Source organism: Hylobates moloch, unplaced genomic scaffold (genome assembly GCF_009828535.3).
Source record: "Hylobates moloch isolate HMO894 unplaced genomic scaffold, HMol_V3 SCAFFOLD_7, whole genome shotgun sequence".
In the NCBI taxonomy this organism is placed as follows: Eukaryota; Metazoa; Chordata; class Mammalia; order Primates; family Hylobatidae; genus Hylobates; species Hylobates moloch.
In genome coordinates, this window is record NW_026652282.1 from 29,503,493 (window position 1) to 29,525,596 (window position 22,104).

Here is a 22,104-nt window from a genome sequence, read left to right on the forward strand (position 1 = left end):
ATAAATCATGCTGCTATAAGGACACATGCACATGTATGTTTATTGAGGCATTATTCACAATAGCAAAGACTTGGAACCAACCCAAATGTCCAACAACGATAGACTGGATTAAGAAAATGTGGCACATATACACCATGGAATACTATGCAGCCATAAAAAAGGATGCGTTCATGTCCTTTGTAGGGATATGGATGAAACTGGAAACCATCATTCTCAGCAAACTATCACAAGGACAAAAAACCAAACACTGCATGTTCTCACTCATAGGTGGGAACAGAACAATGAGAACTCATGGACACAGGAAGGGGAACATCACACTCCGGTGACTGTTGTGGGGTGGGGGGAGGAGGGAGGGATAGCATTAGGAGATATACCTAATGCTAAATGACAAGTTAATAGGTGCAGCACGCCAACATGGCACATGTATACGTATGTAACAAACCTGCACATTGTGCACATGTACCCTAAAACTTAAAGTATAATAAAATAAAAGAATGATCCGAGACCAAAACCTGAAAAAAATAGACCCACATATGTACTGACAAATTTTTATGACACACTTAGTACTGTGAAGCAATGAGGAAGCATTATTTTTAATAAATGGTGGGTGGATTAGATTTCAAATAAAATAAAAACTGAGTCTTAACCTATTCCTCATACCATATGCAATAATCAGTTTCAGGTAAAACATAGATCCAAAATCAAATGGTAAAACAATACTGGTTCTATAGATAATAACCTAATATAATACTATAATGGTTTTGGGTAGGCCAGTATTTCTTCAACAGGTCATAAAAATATAAAGTTTTAAAGAATAAACAATATCCAAGTGGAGAACTTGTTTTTATTAACATTTACCACTTAAGTGAGTAAAAAGGTAATCCACAGAGAAGGAAAATACATTTGCAACTCAAAACAAAGGGCTCATGTCCAGAATATAGCAATAACTCAATTTTGATCAAGTCCAAGTTAACTGTTCTCTTTTTGAAACATGCTTTGGATTCACATATCATAAATATTTGCCTATCCCAAAGTCATATAAATTTCCTTCTATAATTATCTGTTTTACTGCCAGGATTTTTCTGTTTCTCTTGGGGTAGGCAGATAGCCAGAAATGAGCAGGCAAAGGAGCCCCATTGAGAAAAGAAGTCCTGGAGATGCTGTTTCACTGAGTCACTACTGGCCTGTTGACAGTCAGCAAAACGAACAATGAGTACACTGGCCACACTGATTATGTCTGGCCTTGTGGTTGGGCTCCTCTAGCCCCAAAGGGGACTTACCAGGCCCTCGCCAGAGATAACCATGCTAGGGATTTTCCCCACTGACAAGCATGCACACACTCCTCCAAAAACTTGCCCTGTTCTTTTCCTCATTATAATAGTGTAAAAAAAAAAAAAAACCCACACAACCCTGGGTGGAGATTTTAGATGCCAATGGGATGTGGTATGTGTACTAGCAGGTACAACCCGAGCACGTGTGCCCAAACAACCTCCCAAAACATACTTGCAAGTAACACCCCCCATACACCCTTTCATGATTTATCACATAGGAGTCTCAAAGTTCCCCAGCACTACCTGCTGCTGGCTCTTTGTTCCCTTGTGTTCGTGTGCATTCAGTGTTTAGCTCCCACTTATAGAGAATATGTGTTATTTGGTTTTCTGTTTCTGTGTTAGTTTACTTAGGGTCATGACCTCCAGCTTCATCCATGTTGCTGCAAAGGACATGATCTAATTCTTTTCTGTGGCTGCATAGTATTGTATTCCATGCTGTATATGTACCGCATTTTTTTTTTTTTTTTTTTTTTTGGAGATGGATTCTCGCTCTACCTCCCAGGCTGGAGTGCAGGGGCACAATCTCCACTCACTGCAACCTCAGCCTCTGGTTTCAAGCAATTCTCCTACCTCAGCCTCCAGAGTAGCTGGGATTACAGGCACACACCAGCATACTCAGCTAATTTTTGTATTTTTAGTAGAGACAGGGTTTCACCATGGTGGCCAGGCTGGTCTCGAACTCCCGACCTCTGGTGATCCGCCAGCCTCAGCCTCCCACAGTGCTGGGATTACAGGCGTGAGCACAGCACCCGGCCTGTACCACATTTTCTTTATCCAGGATTGACTTTTATAGAATATCCGAAAGTTTGTTTTTTTAAATGACATTTTCTTGGTAGGGACAGTCCAGCTACATCAAATAAATTAAATCTAATAATTCTTTGTTCTGCTCTTTTCTTCACTGTTACATTTTGAAACAGAATATGGTATTTTGATATTTCAAAGACATTTTTCTTTGTGTAACTTTAATATTTTTAACAATTTTCATAATGTCGATGACACTGATATTTCCAAAGAGTCTATCGGACTAATAACAAGAAAATCAGTTCATAGATTATTCTGGCTGCAAAGTGAAAAATCTACAGTTAATTTCTTCATAAGACAAACATCTCTGTAAAATAACTTTCATAGGTTGAAGGTGACAATGACCCTGAATTCATAAAATCGGCCAATTAATTGCTGCACAGTTTCCATCTCCATATCTTATGTAATGTCATCTCCCTGCCAGATAAGCTGAGCAACATTTGAGGGAGTACATGTTATTATTAATCTATCCCTGCTTATGGTTGTTTTAAGAGTAAGTGATAAACATACTCAGTGTACTTGAGTTTATCTTTGAAAGAGAGGGGTAATGTAATTAGGGAGGTACTAAGTGCCTGGTGAATGTATTGGTCGATTAGACAGATTTTAGGATGTTAATGAGAAAAAAGGACTGCCTCCAATACCATGACACGGGAAGAGCCACCAAGTGTTTCAGAGGAGATTAGAACTCCTCTGACTTGCCTGCTTGGTTTAGCTGTGATTGTTTACTTCTTCTAATACAACACACGTATTTTAATCCAGTTAAATCTAAACCAAAACAAGAAATAAATCTGCCATTCATATCCCAAGTAAAAATAGTGATGTTTCTGTCTAATTTATATGCTTGGAGACAGCGTTTAATAAGTGTTGGCTTGATTTAAACAAACATCATTATCAGGTTTGAACACATTTAGTACATAAATATCTGGTATAGTAAAATCCATTTGTCACACAAAACACTGTCATAAAGAAACAGTTCACCGGACACAGTGGCTCATGCCTGTAATCCCGGCACTTTGGGAGGCTGAGGCAGGTGGATCACCTGAGGTCAGGAGTTTGAGACCAGCCTTGGCCAACACGGTGAAACCCTGCCTCTACTAAAAATACAAAAATTAGCTGGCCATGGTGGCATGTGCCTGTAATCCCAGCTACTCGGGAGGCTGAGACAGGAGAATAGCTTAAGCCCGGAAGGTAGAGGTTGCAGTGAGCTGAGATCACGCCACTGCACTCCAGCCTGGGACACAAGAGTGAGACTCCATCTCAAAAAGAAAAAGGAAAAAGAAAAAAGAGAAAAGAAAAAGGAAAAAAAAAGCCAAGAAAAAAAAGAAACCGAGTTCACTGCAGGACTTTGTCCACCGAACACAGCTGCATGAAGTAAAATCTGGAAACAGTGAGCAGCCTATCAGGTCAGGACTATGTCTTCCCCTTCCCTCTGTGGCAGCATGCATTTGCTTCCTGAATTGTATTAGCCACAATCAGACACACACGAATTACAACATGTGCTCTCAGTAAGAACCGGTCGGATTTACAAGAGAATTTGAGATACTTTCTCTGCATTTGGGGCCAAAGCCCTCACTCAAACATGAAGCATGCTGTCTCACAGCATCCAGACCTTGTCCAGGGTACTACTTACATTATTGTTCTGCAAAACCCGCAGTGCCTTGTTGACATTGTTCAGGGCATGAACTCTTGTGGATCCTCTTTCTTTGGGCTGAGAACAAAACAAAAGAGTGTTCACTGACCAGCAGAGAGACCGACAATCTACTAGAAATGAAACCATTTATAATTTCACTATTAAGCTTGAAAATTCTAAATGAACAGAGCCTGTGAGGCATTAATATAATGAATCTAAATACTTTGGGCTAATTGCCCTTGGCCTGAAACATTTTTAGCATAAACCAACCACTCTGTAAGAATGGCAACACTTTTTCTTTACAAAGCCTATTTTGGTATGATTGTTCCTTCATTCTATAGCTCAGTTGGGGATTACCACATGACCACCCATGAGAGAAACATCCGCATGCATAAAAACATTTTCTAGTCAGATAGAAAAACAAGTTAATGCCCAAACTTTTTAGAAATATTTAAAGGAGATTTGACTCTAGCAAAATTATATAATGCCAAATAGGGTTAAAGGAAACCTTTTCTGTGAAGATTACCTTAATTGTCCTTGTCACTGAAGCTCTAAACCTCAATCATCTTTGGTTCCCTAATTTTATTCTCAATCCCAAAAGTTGTAGCTTATCGTGTAATTTTTCAACCAACATCTGCATAGTTCATTGCAATATACAAATTAAATCATTTATTAAGTTGTAGAGTTTTAGAAATTCTACCATTATGATACCTATTGTATTTACTCTTATTTTCGTTTCTCTTACCTTACTACAAAAGCCCTTATTAGCTACTGCCCAGAGAAATATAACCTCATTCCCTGCTCTATTCACTCCCCATTTTTTTCATCCTTCCTGCATACCCGTCAGCAATGACTTTCCTGAAGTAAGCCCACTGCCAATGCAAACCACTTGCAAAGTTCTCATCTCAACATTTGGGTGATTATAGTTACCAGTTAAGGGCAAGAGCTACAAAGCTGACTGCCTGGGTTCAATTTTCAGCTCTGCCATTTTTGTGCTGTGTGACCTATGTAAAAACTTTAATCCCCCTGTATACCAGTTTTCTCATCTGTTAAAAATGGACTTAATAAAAATATTAGCAAGAGGCATACACAAATGACAACATGTGCTCTCAACAACAACTGCTCTGGTTTACAAGAGAATTTGAGATACTTTCTTCTCTGTATTTGAGGCCAAAGTCCTCACTCAAACATGAAGCATGCTGTCTCACAGGATCCAGACCTTGTCCAGGGCACTATTTATTGTTCATATTGCTCAAACCATTGTACATATGGTTTCTGGGAGAATTCAGTGTGTTGATATGCATAAAGCACTTGGATTGGTGCTTGTCACATAGTTGGTACCACATAAATATTATTGACTTCGTAGTATGCGCCAAGTACATTCAATTCACTACCTTTAATCCCCGCCTTGCAAGGCAGTTAGTTTCATCCCTATTGCACAGAAGTGAACCTCAGGTTAAAACATCTAATATATAGATTACCATATAACTAATAATTGATGGAGCCAGGACCCAAACTTTTGTGTCTTTAGAGCCCCAGTCTTGCAAATTTATTTCCTTCTTAACTACCTTGTGCATGCACCAAACAAATAATCTATATTTCTGTGTCTTGCATTTAACTCCTATACTTTCCAGCAAAGCTGCTAGTCTTTCTCAAGTAGTTCCTCACCCTACAACTCCTTGTCATTTGCACTGCCTGCTGAACAACCCAAATTAAACTAAAGCCATCTTACTCTCCAAGGTAACTTGCCTGATATCCTTTATAACACCGTATTGACATTTCATTCCTTTGATTTCACAAAACATTAAGGCTAACCTTATGAACCAGAATCTCCATTTTTACCTCTTAGATTTTCCTCCAAGAATATCAGAATGATATTGGTTTACATTCTGTTATTTTTTCCACTTTCCACCAAAAAGAGGAAGAGAGTAAGACCATAGAAAGACTTTAGATTAACAACAACAAAAAAAAGCAACAGCCAGACATTTTGGGAGGCTGAGGCAGGTGGCTCACTGGAGGTCAGGAGTTCAAGACCAGCCTGGCCAACATGGTGAAACCCCATCTCTACTAAAAATACAAAACTTAGCCAGGCATGGTGGAACATGCCTGTAGTCCGAGCTACTTGGGAGGCCGAGGCAGGAAAATTGCTTGAACCCAAGAGGCAGAGGTTGCAGTGAGCCAAGATCATGTCACTGACTCCAGCCTGGGTGACAGAGTAAGATTCCGACAAAAAAAAAAAAAAAAAAATTACACAGAAGAAAATCAGCAAATAACCAATCTTCTTGTGTATATATAGATTGACAGTATACAAGTTTAATGGTAATTACAGGACTTCAAAGTTTTGAAAATAATTACTCAAATCAGTCCTCTGCCTAGTAGTTAGACAAAAGCCAAATATTTCCTTTCAGTCAGTTACATAATTATACAGTCGTAAGATTTAGCAAAATTTTCCTTTGTATCATACTCAAACATTAAATGTACACATGTGCACACGTATTAGAACCAAACATAGTCTACTCTTTTAAAAAGCTGCAGTTTCTGATCCTGAAGTGGGAACTTAAAATCTTCCCCTATTAGAGTCTCCTTGGGGAGTATTTCTTATTTTATGATTGTAAGGCAAGTACCTTCCTTTTAACCCTGGGGATGTCCTGAGCCAATAATCCAAATGCAGATGCTTCTGAGTAGAATACTAAGATTTCTGTTCAATAGCATACATGACTCCCATTAGGAGCAGAAGATGTATCTCTACAGAAACTATTAGAATTCAAGACAAGGTATAGCGAATGGGAGTTCTGGGATCGGGAGCATTCATTAGAGGTGATTCTGCTTTATGAGAAAGGCAAAATCCTCAGACCAGGGCTAACAGATCTGTGATTAGGACAAACAATGGTGACTGGATTCTGTTAGTAGCAGTATCTGAAATTATGTAATCTACACTGCCATGTGTAAATGTTTCGTGATTTTTCCCTACCACTAGCTTACCTTATACTGGCCAATCTCATGGATACTTTGGTATTTTTTTCTTTAATGCTATTACTAATTAGGTTCATTTTGTCTTACCATCTATGTATGTATATGCATAAATGTAAATCATGTGGGTTTTTTAATTTTGCCGAAATTAGTGATTTTTTCCTTATATCAGATGGGTAGTGTGCCAACATCATCAGTTTAGAGGAAGGCATATCTGGTATCTGAGTATAAACACCCAAATCATGCTTATGAATTACAAAAGGATCTGAAATTGATTATCTTAAACATTATGTATGAAATTTGTTAACCCTGACAAAATTGCTTTGGGTAATAGATGGGTTGACTCAGCCAGGAAAATGACCAGAGAGGATTGCAGCACAGGATCAGTGATCATGCAGATACCTGGAAGTGAAGAGACAACAGCCTCATAACAGAGGGCCAGGAGGACAAGGTGAGTAAGCCATAATCTTTGAAAGATTTTTCACGAACATTTGGAAGACACTGGGACTTCTGTATTCGGTAACTGAAACTAGGACTGACTTCAGAATACAGGAGAAACGAGAATACACAGAGACACACTGATTTCTATAAATATATTACGTATCCATATATATGTAAATTGTTCATAGTCAAAAGAGATGAATTATACACAAATGTATCTCTAACTAGTGAAATTAAGACCAAGTTTACACGACGACCTCAAATTGGCTCCAATCAAACAGTTTAGCTATAAGGCAATAAATCTGAATTTTTCCCCTTGACGAAAGTTATTATTTCAATATGTCATCAAGTTGTTCTTATATTAGTACAAGTTGAGACTTCTTGAAAAATGAATCAGTTTTAGTATTAATCTCACATAGCTGAAGATAAAAAATGAAAGCATAAGGTATGCCTCTTCTGTATAGGACTTCAGAATTTAATTGAGGAGGGATGTCAGTCATACATACACTGAAAACAAGACAAAAATGAGCGTTCTGTGGAATTTGAGAGGGAAAAATTAGCAAAGGTAATTTGGGGGAAGCTTTACTGAGGAGAAATCAAGGTTTCTGGGAGACTGTTGGGGTAGACAGAAGTACAGAAAGAAATACAGGCAAGCGAAACAATACAGGCAAAAACCCAGAGATATCTCACAATATATACTGAGAAAAGAGTGGCTTAGCGTTAAGCATTATAGGAGGCAGGTTGGGGGAGATAGGATTTTTGCTAACTGACTTTGAACGACAGCTTCAGTTTGTAAAATATGACCAAATCTGTGTGTGTCTGTGCGTGTATCCGCATGTGCTGGGGAGTTGTAATGAAGGCAAAGAGATGAAGGCAATGATTTAGCAGAATTTGATAGGTAGAACAGTTATTTATGACTGAAGACTGCGGGCTTAAACTCTACTTTTTAGAATAGCAATCTAAGAAGATTATTTCTGTCATGGGATTTCAATTTGAATTCTCCCACCCCAGTGTAAGACCTTGATCAACATGACTTAACTCATCTGTAACCATGTATATCAATCATGTGTCTTCACAGGAATGCTCTGGTTAGACAAGATAATAGTTCAAGAGGAAGTGATATTCTCATCACATATGCTATCACGTATTATACTATAATGCCTGTACCTTATTATGCTATCCCATATTTATAAACTCATACAGGTTCATTGTAAAATAACTTCAAAATACACAAAAGTACAAACATAATTTTTCAATTCATTATGTATAAAAGCCTTCATTAAGTTAACTGATTAGATACCAAGTAGTAAAATTCAGTAATATCTATTAATATAAATTATATTACTGCAATTTTTACTTTTTCTGCAGGCGGTAGACTACGCCAAATGAAAATCATACGAAGTTGCTTTACTAAGGAATAGGTATTGCTAGTTCAATTAGTACCTAGTAATTTTACTAGATCTCATAAAACTATGTTGTAAGTTTCTGGTCTGAAATTCTACTAAGTTTAAAGTTAACTTTCTTAAAAATAAGTCACATACCAGTTTTTGCCCTGTCAGGCCTTCGAGGAGGTCTAGGAGGCGCCTCCCATCCTGTAGGTCACTGAAGAGGTTCTCAATATGCTGCTTCCCAAACTGAAATTAAAAAAATATACTCAGTGTAACAAAGCACACTTCCAATGATACATTTTCACGATTATGCCTTTTGAAAACTAAAGCTATATTTAAGGATAATTAGTGTGCATAATTAACCTGCCAAAGATGATGGATGAAACAAGGAAAGGTCAAATGACAAAAAAAATTAAAAAATTTGATCATAGGTTAAGTCTATTTGAATTATTTTGAATAGCAAGAGTAAGAGATTTATAGCCTAAATGATCTAATTAATTCACTTAAATGAATATAGATTCTATGAAGCAGAGAAAAAATAGAGGAATGATCAAGGTAGTCAGGGGTAGAGGGAAAAGTAAATACACAAAGAAGCAAAGACCACACACAATCTACCTGGGTGGGTACATAAAGTTTAACCAATTCTTGGAATATACCAGTCAGAGTGGCTCGACATCCTTATCACTCAAAACATGCTTGCTGGGCATACACATTTTGCATGCTGTGACCTATTCTCATACTGGATAACTCAAATTTTAGGAATATCGGGTTTAATTAGGTTTGAAACAAGCCTGTGAGAGCTTTTCATCGATTTTACTCAGTTCTTTGCTCAGGAAATATAATAGTCAATAAATAATATTTAACATTTTTGAAGTAAATACTCATGAGAGACACTGTTAAATGAGTGGATTTCATAACCGTTGTGGCATTTCTGAGATTCGCAGTAACATACTCATCTTACATAAGATACTTAGAGGTTAAGTATGTGGCTCTTTGTCATGAAACTAGAATGGGGTAGAGCCAAAATTGTGGCTCAGATCTGTCTAATTCTGGGTTCTTGTTCTTTCAATCTTCTGTTGCTTCCTTGTCCTTTTATAACCTACTATTCGATTATCTTTCAAACATTTGTCTTTTGCCATACTTTACCAAATCGTTTTCTGCTTAAAACCCTACGATCCCCTCATGAGATAATTCCCAGCTTTTTCGTCACCTACCTGGAAATCCCTAATTTAATCAGCCACAGACATATTGAGCATGAATAAACCTGAGCTAGGTACTGAATCGTATGCTAGTACCTAAAACATAGGCCCAGACCCTATAGAACTTAACAGCCCAGCAAAGAAAATATTCCTAAAAGGTACTATTACATAAAAGCATTAAAAAGGACTAAAGAACATTTAACAGTGGGAACTCTCACAAGCCTTGGGGTCAACAAATACTTTCCAAAAAATGTCAGGTGATCGGTCTAACATTAGCTTTTGGGTGACTGTGCTCTTTTCATGCACTCCTTGGATCACATATAAACTTTGAATTTCACACAAGTCAAGAAAATCCCTGGTTTCCAGGCAAAAGACATCCCTTAAACTTCCATGATTAAAAACAAAGGATTTCGACTATTCCTACAACCAGGTAGCCATGTCAGTGACAAGACCTGTAAATGCCTGGGTACTTCAAGCAAGGAACAATGATCCCTGCAGCAGTCAACCAGTCCCTGTGTGCCCAGCTTTGTGAATTCCAGCCACATATATACTTCGACAAAAATTAACTATGAGTTATTCTTTGGAAATTCTACTCAAAAAGATCCATTTTAAAATTCCACGGCAAAAAGAACACAACACAAAACCCTAACATGCTAGAAGTTTTAAAAAATAGCTTTACTAGGAGGGAGGCAGAACAAGACGGTCAAATGGAACCTTCCAGCAATCATTTTTCCCGCTACGGCTGCTACAGAAACACCAAATTGAACAGACATCCACACAAGCAAGCACCTACCTAAGAACCAAAAATCAAGTGAGCAATCACAGTACTTGATTTTAATATCATATCAAGGAAAGAGGCACTGAAGATGGTAGGAAAGACAGTTACAAATTGCCAACACGACCCCTCCCCCAGCCCCTGGCAGAGGCCATGTCGCATGTAGACTATCTGTGTGCTTGCAGGAGGGAGGGCGCAGGATTGTGAAATGTTGCATTGGAACCCAGTGCTGCCCTGTCACAGTGGGAAGAAACACAGGGCAGAAGTCATCAAGTGCACATAGAGGGAACATTTAGACCAGCCCTATCCAGGGAGGTATCACCCATCTCAGCAGTTAGAACCTGAGTTCCAGCTAGTCTCACCACTGTGAGCTCAAGCACTTTGGGGTCCTAAATAAACTTCAAAGGGAGTCTAGGCTACAAAAACTGCAATTCCTGGGCAAGTCTTGGTGTCGTGCTGGACTCGAAGTCAGGGGACTTGGCGAGCACACAACCTAGTAAGACACCAGTGCTTGTACCACCCAATCCTCTAACCCCTAACAGTGCAGCTGACAGCTTTGAGAGAGACTGCTTCTTCCACTTGAGGAGAAGATAGGGACAGTAAAGATGGCATTGTCTTGCAACTTGGACACAAGCTCAACCACAGCAGGATAAGGTATCAGGCAGAGTCCTGAGACCCCCCCATTCCAGGCCCTAGCTCCTGAGTGACATTCTTAAATACACCCTGGGCCAGAAGGGAACTTGCTACCTTGAAGAGAAGAATCCAGTCCTGGTAGAATTCGTCACCCACTGACTACAGGGTCCCTGGGTCCTGAATAAGCAGCAGTAGTAGCCAGGCAGTATTCACCAAGTCTTGGGTAAGACTCAGAGCCATGCTGTCTTTGGGTGTGGCCCAATACCTTCCCAAGTGTGGTGGCCATGGGGATATACTCCTTGTGCTTTTGGAAAGGAGAGGCAATAGAGTGGACTTTGTCTTGCAGCTTGGGTACTAGGCTCAACCACAGTCAGGTAGATCATCAAGCAAGCTCCTGGGATCTCTGATTGCAGGCCTTGGCTCCTGGATGGCATATCTGGACTCACCTGGGGCCTGAGGAGAACCCATTTCATAGAAGGGAGAGACCCAGGCCTCGCAGCGTTTACTACTAGTTAACTAGAAAGCTCTTGGGCCTTGAGTGAACATCAGTGGTAGCCAGGCAGTACTCACCATGAGCCTGAGGCAGTGTTAGCCATGGGGAAAAATTCCTCTGTTTATGAAACAGGAAAGGGAGAATGGGACAAACTTTGTATTGTGGCTTGGGTGCCAGCTCTGCCACAGTAGAAGAGAGCACCAAATAGATTCCTAAAGATGCAACTTCAGGCCTTGGCTCCTAGATGGCAAGCATCAAAAGTCAAGGATAAAGACAGGATCCTAAAAGCAGCAAGAGAAAAGATACATTCCAAAAAGCTGCAAAACAACTAGTAACGGACTTCTCAGCAGAAAACTTACAGGCTGAGACAGTGTCATGCCATATTTAAAGTGCTGAAGGAAAAGACCCTTTATGCTAGGATAGTACATCCAGTGAAAATATCCTTCCAACAAGAAAGATAAAGACCTTCCAAGACAGAAACTGTGGTATTTCATCAACACCAGACCTGTTCTACATGAAATGCTAAAGAGAATTTATCAACTGGAAAGAAGAGGACCTTAACCAGCCAGAAAAACCGTCTGAAGGCACAAAACTCAGTAAGTACAGACGAACACAAACTATTATAATACTGTAATTGTGGTGTATGAACTACTCACATCTTAAATAAAAAGTAAAAAAAGGAATCTTCTAGTTCCTTAACAAAAAATAACTATAAGATATAGACAGTATAATGAGATATAAACAAACAACAAAAAGATTAAAAGAGATGAAGTTAGAGTTTTTAATTAGTTTTCTCTTTGCTTTCTTGTTTATGCAACCAGTGTTGTCTGTTAGAAATAATGGGTTATAGTGTTTGTAAACCTCATGGTAGCCTCAAATAAGAAAATATACTAAAATTCACAAAATATAGAAAGCAAGAAATAAAAGCATGCCACCAGAGAAAAATCGCCTTCACTAAAAAGGAAGACAGGATGGAAGAGAAAACCACAAAACAACCAGAAAACAAAATGGTGGGAATAAGTTCTTAATAAAACTGAACATAAATGAAATAAACTCTCCAATCAAAAGACAGTGACAGAAAAAAACCAAACAACAACAACGAACACCAAGACTCAATCTGTTGCCTACAAGAAACACGCTTCACCTACAAAGCCAGACTTAAAATTAAGGGATGTAAAAAGATATTCCATGTCAATAGCAACCAAAAAAGAACAGGAGTAGCTATTCTTACATCAAACAAAATATATTTCAAGACAAACTGTAAGAAGAGACAAAGATCAACATATAATAAAGCAATCATTTCAGCAATAAGATATACCAATTGTAAATATATACGTACCGAACACTGGAGCACCCAGATATATAAAGCAACATTATTAGACCCAAAGAGAGCTGGAAACCTCAATACCCCACCTTCAGCCTTGGACATAATCAGGCAAAAAGTCAACTAGGAAACATTGAACTTAATGTGTACTACAGACCAAATGTACCTAATAAATATTTACAGAACATTTCAACCAACAGCTGCACAGTGTACATTCCTCTCATCACCACATGGAGGATTCTCAAGGATGGGCCATATGTTAGGCCACAAAACAAGTTTTAAATTTAAAAAATTGAAATATAAAGTATCTTATCTGACCACAGTTGAATGAAGTGAGAAATCAGTAATGAGGAATTTTGGAAATTATACAAAACACAAGGGAATTAATCTATATTCTCTTGAATGATCAGTGGGTCAATGAAGAAATGAGGAAGTTGTAAAATTTCTTGAAACAAAAATGTAAACACAACCTACCAAAACTTATGGGATACAGATAAATCAGTACTAACAAAGTTTACAGCAATAAGCACCTGTATCAAAAAAAGATAAACAATACATCTTAAAGAACTAGAATAGCAAACCAAACTCAAAATTAGATTGAGTCATGAAGAAATGCAAAACCTGAACAGACCAATAAGAAGTAATGAGATCAAAGATGTAAAAAGTCTCCCAGTAAAGCCCGAGACCTGATGGCTTCACTGCTGAATGTTACCAAACATTTAAACACCTAATAAACTATTGTGAAAAAGAGGAGGAGGAAGTACTTCTAACCTCATTCTATGAGGCCAGTACTAGCCTGACACGAAAACCAGACAGACATCCAGAAAACAAAACCACAGGCTATTATCTGACCAATACTGATACAAAAAATCCTCGACAAAATACTAGCAAACCAAATTCAATACAACATTAAAAAGGTCATTCATCATAACCAAGTGGTATTTATCCCAGGGATGCCAGGTTGGGTCACCATATGCAAAAAATCAATGTGATAGATCGTATCAACAGAATAAAGGACAAAAACCATATGATTTCAATAGATGCTGAAAAAGCATTTGGTAAAAATTCAACATCCTTTCATGATAAAAACCCTCAAAATGTATGCTGCTTCTATACCCAGTTAACACAGTAAAAGCCACATATGAGAAACCCACAGCTAATTTCATACTGAATGGGGGAAAACCACAAGACTTTTCGCTAAGATCTGTAACAAGGATGCCCACTTTCACCACTGTTGTTTAACATATTACTAGAAGTCCTAGCTAGATCAAAGAAAGAAAGGCCATCCAGATTGAAAAGGAAGAATCAAATGATCCTTGTTTACAAAACTAGGAATCCCATTACCTGACTTCAAGTTATACTACAGTGCTATACTAACCAAAAATGCATGCTAATGGCATAAAAACAGACACATAGACCAATGGAACAGAATAGAGCCCAGAAACAACTCCACAGACCTAAAGTAAACTTATTTTTAACAAAGGTGCCAAGAACACACACTGAAGAAAAGACAATCTTTTCAATAAATGGTGCTGAGAGAACTGGATATGGATATGCAAAAGAATGAAACTAGACCCTTATCTCTTGCCATATACAAAAATATCAAATCTAAGTGGAACAAAGACTTAAATCTAAGGCTTCAAACTATGAAATTACTACAAGAAATCATTGGGAGAAAATCTCCAAGACACTGGTCTAGTCAAGTATTTCTTGAGCAATACCCTAACAAGCACAAGCAATCAAAGCAAACATGCACAACTGGGACATCAAGTTAAAAAGCTTCTACACAGCAAGGAATATAATCAACAAAGTGAAGACACAACACACAGAGTGGGAGAGAATACTGGCCAACTACGCAGCTGACAAGGAATAACCAAAATCTACAAGGGGCTCAAACAACTCCATAAAAAAATAATAATAATCTGATTGAAAGATGGGCAAAAATTTGAAGAGATTTCTCAAGAGATGACACAAATGTCAAAGAGGAATATAAAAAGGTTGTCACTATTACTGATCAGAGAAATGTAAATCAAAACTACAATGAGGTATCATCTCACCCCAGTTAAAATGGCTTATATCCAACAGACAGGCAACATCAATGCTGATGCGGTTGTGTGGTAAAGGGAACCTTGGTACATCGTTGGTGGGGATGTAAACTAGTAGAACCACTGGGAAAAACTGTTTGAGGTTCTTCAAAAAACTAAAAACAGCACTATCATATAATCCAGCAATCCTACTGCTGGGTATATACCCAAAAGAAAGGAAATCAGTTTGTCAAAGAAATATCTGCACCCTCTTGTTTATTGCAACACTATTCACAATAGCCAAGATTTGGAAGCAACCCAAGTATCCATTAACAAATGAATGGATAAGGAAAATGTGGTACATATACATAGCTGAGTACTGCTCAGTCATAAATAAAAAAAAAAATGAGACGCTGTCATTTGCAACAACATGGATGGAACTGGAATACATTGTATTAAGTGAAATAAGCCAGGCACGAAAACAAACTTTCCATGGGTTCACTCATATACAGTAAATACAAATTAAAGCAATTGAACTCATGGAGATGGAGAGTAGAATGATGTTTACCAGAGTCTAGTATGGGTAGCTGGGGGCAGGAGGAGTGGGAAAGTTTAGTGGGTAAAAAAATCTAGTTAGAATGAGTAAGATCTATTTGGCAAAACAACAGGCTGATTACAGTCAACAATTTACTGTACGTTTAAGAGTCTGAAGTGGAATGTTTGTGGCACGAAGAAAGGATACATTCTTGAGGTGACAGATACTTCATTTACCCTGATATGATTATAGTTTGCATGCCTGTATCAATATATCTATTTACCCCCTAAATATACTATGTATCCATAGAAGATTTAATCTAAAAAAGCAACTTTACTACACATAACATACACGTAAATCTTAAAACAGTGCCATTTTAATGAAACTTCAAGGAAAGCTCTCTAGTAGTAAGAAAATAAATTTACACTTTCTAATAGTGGTGTGAAGAACTTCATATCTAACCTGAAATAATTTGGCATTTTGAGTGTAATAATTTGTTTTTCAAATTGAATGAAGGTATACAATACCATTATAATGATGTGGTTTTTTTCCTCCTTTGGCCAGGAGCAAAATTTTACAGACTTATCTGAGCAAAGCATAACTTTTAAACTCATCGAAAAATAATCTTATGCACTGCAATGTGTCCATTGTTGAAGAAAATACAGTTAACTGACAGAGATACTTGTTTTTATAAAAAAAAAAAAAAAAAAAAAAAAATCCAGGGTAGAAAGATGAAGTCTGTCAGACCAAGAAGTACGTGCGTGATAAAATGCTGTTTATTCAAAAAGAGGAGCAGAGACTGGGAAAGGCGAGGAAAGTCTTGGAGTACAGAATAAAACATGAACCCCAAGGCCATCAGGATCATATAGCATCCAAGACACAAGGACTATGTTTGGGTTTGGAGACAAAGTCTAGCCAAAGGTCAAAAACGCAGACAGAATCTTTGTTGGCCAAACTTAAATACATAGACCAAGGTCTTTTATAATTCTTTTAAAACTGGAGTTAAGCAAAATGGAGAGGGAGTAAAGGATTATAGGTCAGGCAGGGGCTTCCATGTGCACCTAGCTGGCGCACCTAGAGAAAGAAAGCAGTGAGATGATAGAGAAACAGTTCCTGCTATCATATCCTTTTCGAAACTCACAGAGTCAATGATATATTAAAGTATCACAATTGAAATCCAATTTCTATTAGTCGTATTCACCATATTCTCTAATAGAGTGCTTCTCAGAGTGTTCTACCAGAGCATCCTTCCAGGAAATGAAATTGAAGGAATTTACCCTGGAGTCTGGCAGTATAAATTACACAGTGCCTATAGGTTCAAAATTTCTTTGAAAGCATATATTTCATGCTAAAAATTCCTAGAGATTTTGCCTTCTCCTCTTAATATATGCTTGTTTTAACATAAAACTATTTATTTTTTGAGACGGAGTCTCACTCTGTTGCCAGGCTGGAGTGCAGTGGCGCAATCTTGGCTCACTGCAACCTCCGCCTCCCAGGCTCAAGTGATTCTCCTGCCTCAGCCTCCCAAGTAGCTGGGGCTACAGGCATGTGTCATCACACCCAGCTCAGTTTTGTATTTTTAGTAGAGATGGGGTTTCACTATGTTGGCCAGGCTTGTCTCCATCTCTTGACCTTGTGATCAGCCTGCCTCAGCCTCCCAAAGTGCTGGGATTATAGGCATGAGCTATTGCACCTGGACTTATGTAAAAGTAATTTTAAGCACTTTTGAGTAAAAATCCCCCCCCACCTCCATTCCCACGGCCTGAAGCGGTTTTTTTAGTGAAATGGGCTACATTTAGCCTGTAACTTTACAAACCTTTTAGTGCTCAGCTTTATTCTCCCTGTAGTATGAATACCCCAGGTAAAATCAAACATACTATTTCTCTTGGATGGTTCTAATTTTCCTGGCTGCAACTTACTCTATAGAATTACACACACTATAGCAAAAGTAACCCAAGTTTCAAAAGCAGAAATAGCTAACTTCTGAACTCAGGTCTCTCACTCATTCTCTAGCTGTGTTATCTTGGGCAAGTGACTTAGCCTTTCTGAGGCACAATTTATTCACTATTAGAATGGGGATCAAATTATTACTCCAGAGCACTCCCGTGAGGTTCAACTGCAACATATAGGAATGTTATACAGATTTGGCAAATAGTATGCACTAAATAAATATAGAATGATTTTTACGTTTCATTTTATCACTATTTGTCTGCATCTCTTTCTTTGACCAAATTCTAGGTGTAAAAATGTTTAACTCGGTCAGGTGCAGTGGCTCACACCTGTATTCCTAGCACTATGGGACGCTGAGGCGGGTGGATCACTTGAGGTCAGGAGTTCGAGACCAGCCTGGCCAACGTGGTGAAACCATATTTCTACTAAAAATACAAGAATTAGCTGGGCGTGGTGGCGCACGCCTGTGATCCCAACTACTCGAGAGGCTGAGGCAGGAGAATCGCTAGAACCAGGAAGGTGGAGATTGCAGTGAGCCGAGATCATGCCACTGCACTACAGCCTTCGTGACGAAGATCTCTCTCTCTCTCTCTCTCACACACACACACACACACACACACACACACACACACACACGTTAAAGTCTTTTTGATAATATAAAAATATTATATCTATTAGAAAGTGGAGAGTACATGTAAAATGTTTTCTATTAGTTTGGCATCCCTGTGGGAGTACAAGTCAATAGGGGAAGGCATTATTCCCTATACAATTGCTAAAACTGAATTCAGATGGTACAGAGGATGCACTTAGAAACTTGCTTTTTCCTCCCGTTTCTTGTTCTTTTGACTATTTTTAAGTATTCTTTTGTTGTTCTCCCCTTTCATCTTCAACATGTACCATGTCTTTGTTGCAGGTGGCATTTTATATCCTAAGAACAATATTTTTTCTTTAAAATTCAACCTTTACTGGCTTCCTTTTCAAGTGTATCAGAACTATTTTCTGAAGCACACAAAACATGAATTCCTCCTTGGGCCAGGAGACCCTGTAGCTCTGTCTTCAGTTCATTTTATGACTAAGATTTCCTTTATCAAGTGAACTTAGTGGATGTCTGATATTACTCAGTTTAATGTATCCACTTATACATTGTCTTTGTTAACCCAAGCCACAAGATGAAAGGACCTAAAAACGAGACAATAATCCTTCCACATTCTCGTTAGTATGAAATAAAGAAATACGGAAGCACAGTGTTCAAAAAGAAACACAGGTAGGTTGACAAGTGGCATAAACAAAGGGAAACAAATCAAAGTAAAAAAATTTGAGAAAGGAAGAGAAATGCATTTGTGAAGGTGTTTGGTTTCTGATTCTTCAGAGTTGTATTGGTCTTTTAACCTGAAAATCCAAAGGGATCAATACGTTTCAGTAGAAAGTAAAGAACACAGGGATAATTTAGCATGACCTTCTGATTACAAAAAGGTCAAGCCATGGACATATCTGTCGCTAAGAAAGTCAAGATACTTCTGTAATTACAAATCCCTAGACACTGGAAACACCAAAAAATATCGCAAATACCACAAAGAATTGCAAAACTGGGGATTCAAAACTTACTGAAGAAAGCTGCTGACCAGCTCCCAGAAAAATAAGGCAACCCATTGACATGTAAATAGGAAGCTTTCAGAGCTGATTTTTTTGTTGTTGTTTTCTGAAATATGGGTTGGAAAAAGTATTGTATAATAAAGCAGTATTCTGTTGCAGAATAATATACATAGAGGAAAGTACACGTCTTAAGTGTATAGCTCAATGAATTGTCACAAACCGAACATATATTACCAGCATCGAGATTTAAGAAATAGAATATGATCAACACCCTAGTAGCTTCCTAACACCCCCTATGTGGAAGCCCCCTCAAGAATGGCCACTATGACAACTTGTGGCATCATAGGTTAGTTTTCTCTTGAAAGGAATCGCCTGAAAATCAAAAAATGCTGGTTTTGTGTTTCAAATTAGAATACTAATGACTGAAATACGTTAGATTTATGCAGAGGGAATTTAGAAAAAAGTCACACTGATCAAATATGCTTTGGAAAACACGGGGGAGGATGCCATGAATAAGAATGTTGACTGTACACCCAAAATGCCTTGGGTTCAACTCTCAGCTCTGCAGTGTGATCTTGGGCAAGTAACTTCTCCTATGCCTTACTCTTTTCATCTATGGAGAGAGAATGTATCATTACCTATGTTGTGGTGATATTGCAAAGATTTAAGTGAACTTAGTATGGCACTTTGTAAGATATATTCTGTGTTAGCTATCACACATTTATTCCAAACTTTCTAAGCCAAATAATCCGTATCTTCTGTAACATTCCTTGTAATGTTGGTCTCAAAGTAACAGAAGGGACCAACCTCAAAATATGAGAATTAAAAGGGTTAATAAATGTAAGATGTCTAGTATGGTACCTAGCATAGAAAATGCTCAATAAAAACATTAAATAAATTACATTCCCTCCTGTTAAATGTTATCACCTGGAGGTGGAGAATGACACTCTCCTTTGAAATTTATATGGCCATAGCAGGACTTTGGTAATCTGAGAAGAGTTTAATAAGCGACTGTTTATAAAAATGAGGGAAGGTATAATGAAACCACTGGAACTAGTAACAGAAAAGTGTTATTACTACTCTTAGACTCATAAGAAAGAAAAGGAGGAGAGTGGTTTCTAGTTACTACATAAAGAGAGAATTGAGGAGATCATCTGACAGGAGCTTTGATATTGGGTGATGGAATTCCTTTCCTCTCTCCCTCTCTTACCAAGGCTCTCATTGGCCAAATCCAGCTGGAAGCCAGAGGGCAAAGGAGCCTGTTGATGTAGTCCACAGACATCAGCCTCCGGAGGAAGACAAAAGTGGAGAGTGGGGCCAAAGACATTCACCACCCTAGACATGGGAACAAATTTCCTTTGAGCCAAGGAAATCAATGCCAGGGATGTCCACATCAGAAAATAAATGAAGGCCTGCGTGTTCCTTCCCGTGCCTCATATTTCTATCTCTGGTGATGTCATTGTAAGGAATCGTATGTATCACTGGAACACCGTCATCTTCTTTAATAGTGATATCAAAATACTGGAATGTTCTGCGGACCTTAACAGATAAAATCAATATGTATTTGTTCATTATTCCTTAGCATAAAATACTTGTAGAGACTTCTCTATAGCAAAAAAAAGCACTAAGATCGGTTACGAACATAATCAAGAAAAAGCCAAGTTATTCCTCACAGCTAGCAAGTGTTCAAGAGCAAAGTTACAAAATACAATAGTTTTTATAATCTCTCCAGATACAAAATGTTATTTTTACTTTATAAAGCATCTTAACTAGAACCCAATATGTATGTTACCCTATTAAGTACACTAGAAATGATTCAAACAGATGTGCATTCTAACTTTAAATAGGAAACCACACCATCGTTAATGGAAATCAAGTTATCTGTAAGTGAGATGTTATGAACCCAGAAGTATGCTTAACCAAAAGTCAGCATGATTCATTGTCTGATCAGGTCTATCCTTAACATGTTTGGTAATAAAAACTAAGTTCTAAAGGTAGGTCTCAATTGTTTTATCTTTAAGTTAGATAGGTCAGTACTCATTCATTTTACCAGGTATTCTAAAGGAAATTAGTAAAATTATGGTAAATGCTTTTTTATATTTTTATGTATTAATGTAATTCATAGTTATTTCAAAATTTGTGGAATGATTACAATCCATGATTGTACTAATTATCTTATACCACCTTTAAATATCCCCTATAAAATTAAACATTCTGAAAGTTAAACCCAGTTTTTTTTGCTGTTGTTGAGACTGTCACCGTGACTGGAGTACAGTGGCATGATCTTGAGTCACTGCAACCTCCGCCTCCCAGGTTCAAGAGATTCTCCTGCCTCCGCCTCCCAAGTAGCTGGGATTACAGGCGCGAGCCACCACGCTTGGCTAATTTTTTATATTTTTAGTAGAGACAGGGTTTCACCTTGTTAGCCAGGCTGGTCTCGACCTCCTGACCTCGTGATCTGCCCGCCTCAGCCTCTCAAAGTGCTGAGATTTGCAGGCATGAGCCACCGCACCAGGCCTAAATCCAGTTTTTCTATTGATTCACATAGATACATGATTTGTATTTGAGATAGCCAGTGATGGAAATGAAGGCTAATTACAATCTATCAATGGTTGCTTTTCTGACAGAAGCAGTAGGGTACAAGGTTGGCAAGATGAAGCACTTTGTTTCAAAGCATGCAAATAACAGTGATTCTTCAAAAAAGAAACATATAAGCCAGGCGCGGTGGCTCATGCCTGTAACCCCAGTCCTTTGGGAGGCCGAGGAGGGCAGATCACTTGAGGCCAGGAGTTTGAGACCAGCCTGGCCAATGTGGCAAAACTCCACCTTTACTAAAAATACAAAAATTAGCTGGGCATGGTGGCACGCGCTTAAAGTCCCAGCTACTTGGGAGGCTAAGGTGGGAGAGAATCTGGGAGGCAGAGGTTGCAGTGAGCCAAGATTGCACCACTGCACTCCAGCCTGGGTGGCAGAGTGAGACATCATCTGAAATAAAAAAAAAAAAAAAAAAAAAAAAA

General features: G+C 38.2%; 1 protein-coding gene and 1 non-coding gene across 2 annotated transcripts in view; both read right to left on the bottom strand.

The window, feature by feature from the left end:
- DMD (dystrophin) overlaps positions 1 to 22,104 on the bottom strand; it is a 2,251,240-nt gene that overhangs the window by 1,736,411 nt on the left and 492,725 nt on the right. Inside the window, exons 3-4 of the mRNA XM_032756167.2 lie at positions 8,715 to 8,807; positions 3,763 to 3,840 (exon numbers count right to left, since the gene is read on the bottom strand). Coding sequence (XP_032612058.2) covers positions 3,763 to 3,840; positions 8,715 to 8,807 — 171 coding nt within the window. The remainder of the gene's footprint in view (positions 1 to 3,762; positions 3,841 to 8,714; positions 8,808 to 22,104) is intronic.
- LOC116812387 (small nucleolar RNA U13) lies at positions 6,899 to 6,997 on the bottom strand. The gene has a single exon (XR_004370686.1). It is a non-coding gene; the product is annotated as a small nucleolar RNA U13 (small nucleolar RNA).